Genomic DNA, 2,502 nt, shown 5'->3' with positions numbered 1-2,502 from the left:
TGGCGGTATGTCCTGATTTCCACACATATTTCGTTTTGCTGTGAGCCCAATCCCAGATTATAAGGCGGCCATCATCCGAACCAGAAACTAATAAATTTCCCGCTCTATTAAAATTCAAACAATTCACACAACCGTTGTGTTTGAGTAGAGCATGCGACAGCTTCATGCGTTCCACGACGTGACGCGAAGCATAATAACGAACTGCGAAACTTTCTCCATTGCAGCCATGAAAAGAAACTCTACCATCTCCCCGTAACCCACTTTCGCGGCGCATTAATTCATACGTGGAATTCCAATTGTATGGTGGTTTCGGTTTTGTAAGCAAAGATTTAATTTCATTTTTATTTTCGGAATGTAAATCCGAAAGCGAAATCAATGATCCTGAAAATTGATCAGACCGCAGTGCAGAAAGCGAGAACAGTTTATCAGAGTCGTCGTCAGTCGAGCTAGAGGAGGAACTATTGCTACCACTTAGAGAGGGCGACTCGTCTTCCTCTACGCTACCACCGAAGTTAATAGAATCGTCCGCCTCACGAGCACAATCAGTTGATGTTTCCCAGGGTGACAATTCATTCTGCGCATACAAGAAAATGTTTTGTGAATTTAAACAATAAAATATAAAGCACCACGTTTGTTTTTACATCACATAATTGCAAGCTGTCAATGTCACTAAAGTTTTCTTCAGTTTCCTTCTTTGGTTGTTCTTCAGTTGAACGAAACAGCCAACCGATATCGAATTTAAGTACAGACGACGTAGATGACGATGGCGACGATGATAATGATAAAGAAGACGAACGTTTTTTGGCACAACGATAATTACGATTACGATTGCGTAGGTGACGCTTCTTCGCAAACATTGAACCTGTAGCCTTATCGCCTTCTTCAACTTCAAGAGCATTTCCGTTCAGATTTTTTTCAGGAACAGAAGTATTTTCAGGCATCACAGCACAAGTTTCTGACTGGATGTGTTCATTTTTTTGGGTTTCATTTGCCAAAAGCTTGTTTAGCAAATTTTCAAGCATTTCGGACCCGAAAATCATGTCCAAACCACTATCAGTACTGTTTTTATTCATGCTGACACTAGCGCTGTTGGCCTTAGTGTCAATACAATCAGCTCCACTGCTAATGCTACAGCTAATAGATGAACTCTGTTCGTTTTCTTTGGAACTTCATGGTTACCAACAAAAAGAACAATGTCGCATTAATTATCCGTATACAAATATTCACTCACTCGTATAATGAAAGCGCAAATCAATAAATTGTGCACGAACATATGGACATTGTACGAAATAATTTAATTTACCTGGGATCACCGCTGCCATCAACATTTGATGGCCAGTTATTAAGTTCTTCGATATTCTGCTCTGAACGGCTACGCTTCGGTGCAGATTCTAAGCACTGGTCGGATTCCTCCATATTTGCTATCAATGCTTTACGGTTTTCACAAATAAATTAAAGACAACCCCTTACAAATCATTGACACTTACAAGTAGTATAGAGTGCTTGGTGTTTGAACAAATATTCAAAGACAATTCGATCAGAACTTTCAGCCAATCCTCGAAAACCAAATGAAAAGTAATCCTTTCCGAGGTTTCTCCGACGTCAATTATTAACAGGATTGCCAAGTCTCATTTATTGCTTACCCTCTATGGTTAAGAAAAACAACGAAAATAAATTTTTAAAATGAATTTTACAAAATTAGTCGATATTACGGTTAATTGAAGACAATTAACACAAAATGATAGACTTATATAGATTGTTTAAAAATGTAGTTCTTTTAAGGGGAAAGATTATTTAGTCTAGTGCTGCAAACGACATTATTTAACTAATTTCTGTTCAGACAAATTCTCAAAGTTATAAAGAGTGAGTGCATTGGTCGTTGAATCTTTCCGAATAAGCTGATTGAGGATCGCTTTTTTACATTTTGAAATAAATAAGAATGATTTATTTACATATTATTATTATTAACTTCCTAAGTACTTGTGGTGGAGTGCGTAGATAAGATTGACATCATTTTTCTGTCGACATTATCCTACGTTTGGTAGGCTGTCTGACAAGATCTCGCGCCGCTTCCTTGCATTGTCATCATGGGCGAATCGATTTGGAATTAAATAGAACACATACAGATTATAATTTGACATGGCGAGATCGCCACAGCTTGTCTGCCATGTATGGTATTTTTAAATTTCTACGCAGAATTTCTTAGGAGTCAAAACAGCAAAATAATATAAATAGTAATAAGTAACAAATAGAAAAGTGTTAAAATGCATTCCTATAATCTACTGTTATTGTGACAAAAAAGAAGAGTGCAATTTGATGGGTCTCCTTATTATTAATACATTTAAACAATTAATTTTATGCACATGTAAGCGTAATTCTAGTAATAGAAATCGTACACTTAATGAAGATTTGTATCAAAAAACTATCATTTATGAAATGATCATTCCAGCTGCAAATTCGCATTTTTATCTCTTTAGTAACATTTTACTCATGATAGTCATG

General features: G+C 36.4%; 1 protein-coding gene across 1 annotated transcript; it reads right to left on the bottom strand.

The window, feature by feature from the left end:
• Window positions 1-261: 261 nt before the first annotated feature.
• On the bottom strand, window positions 262-1,416 carry LOC119643925 (suppressor protein SRP40-like; the record flags this gene model as incomplete). The annotated part of the gene is made up of 3 exons (XM_038043433.1): window positions 1,304-1,416; window positions 642-1,167; window positions 262-574 (listed from the first exon to the last, which is right to left on the bottom strand). Coding segments are annotated over exons 1-3 (952 nt in total), but the record flags the coding sequence as incomplete, so codon positions are not given.
• Between the last annotated feature and the right edge of the window lie 1,086 nt (window positions 1,417-2,502).

Source organism: Glossina fuscipes, unplaced genomic scaffold (assembly GCF_014805625.2).
Source record: "Glossina fuscipes isolate IAEA_lab_2018 unplaced genomic scaffold, Yale_Gfus_2 70280, whole genome shotgun sequence".
Lineage (NCBI taxonomy): Eukaryota > Metazoa > Arthropoda > Insecta > Diptera > Glossinidae > Glossina > Glossina fuscipes.
This window is presented reverse-complemented; position numbering and strand designations above follow the sequence as displayed.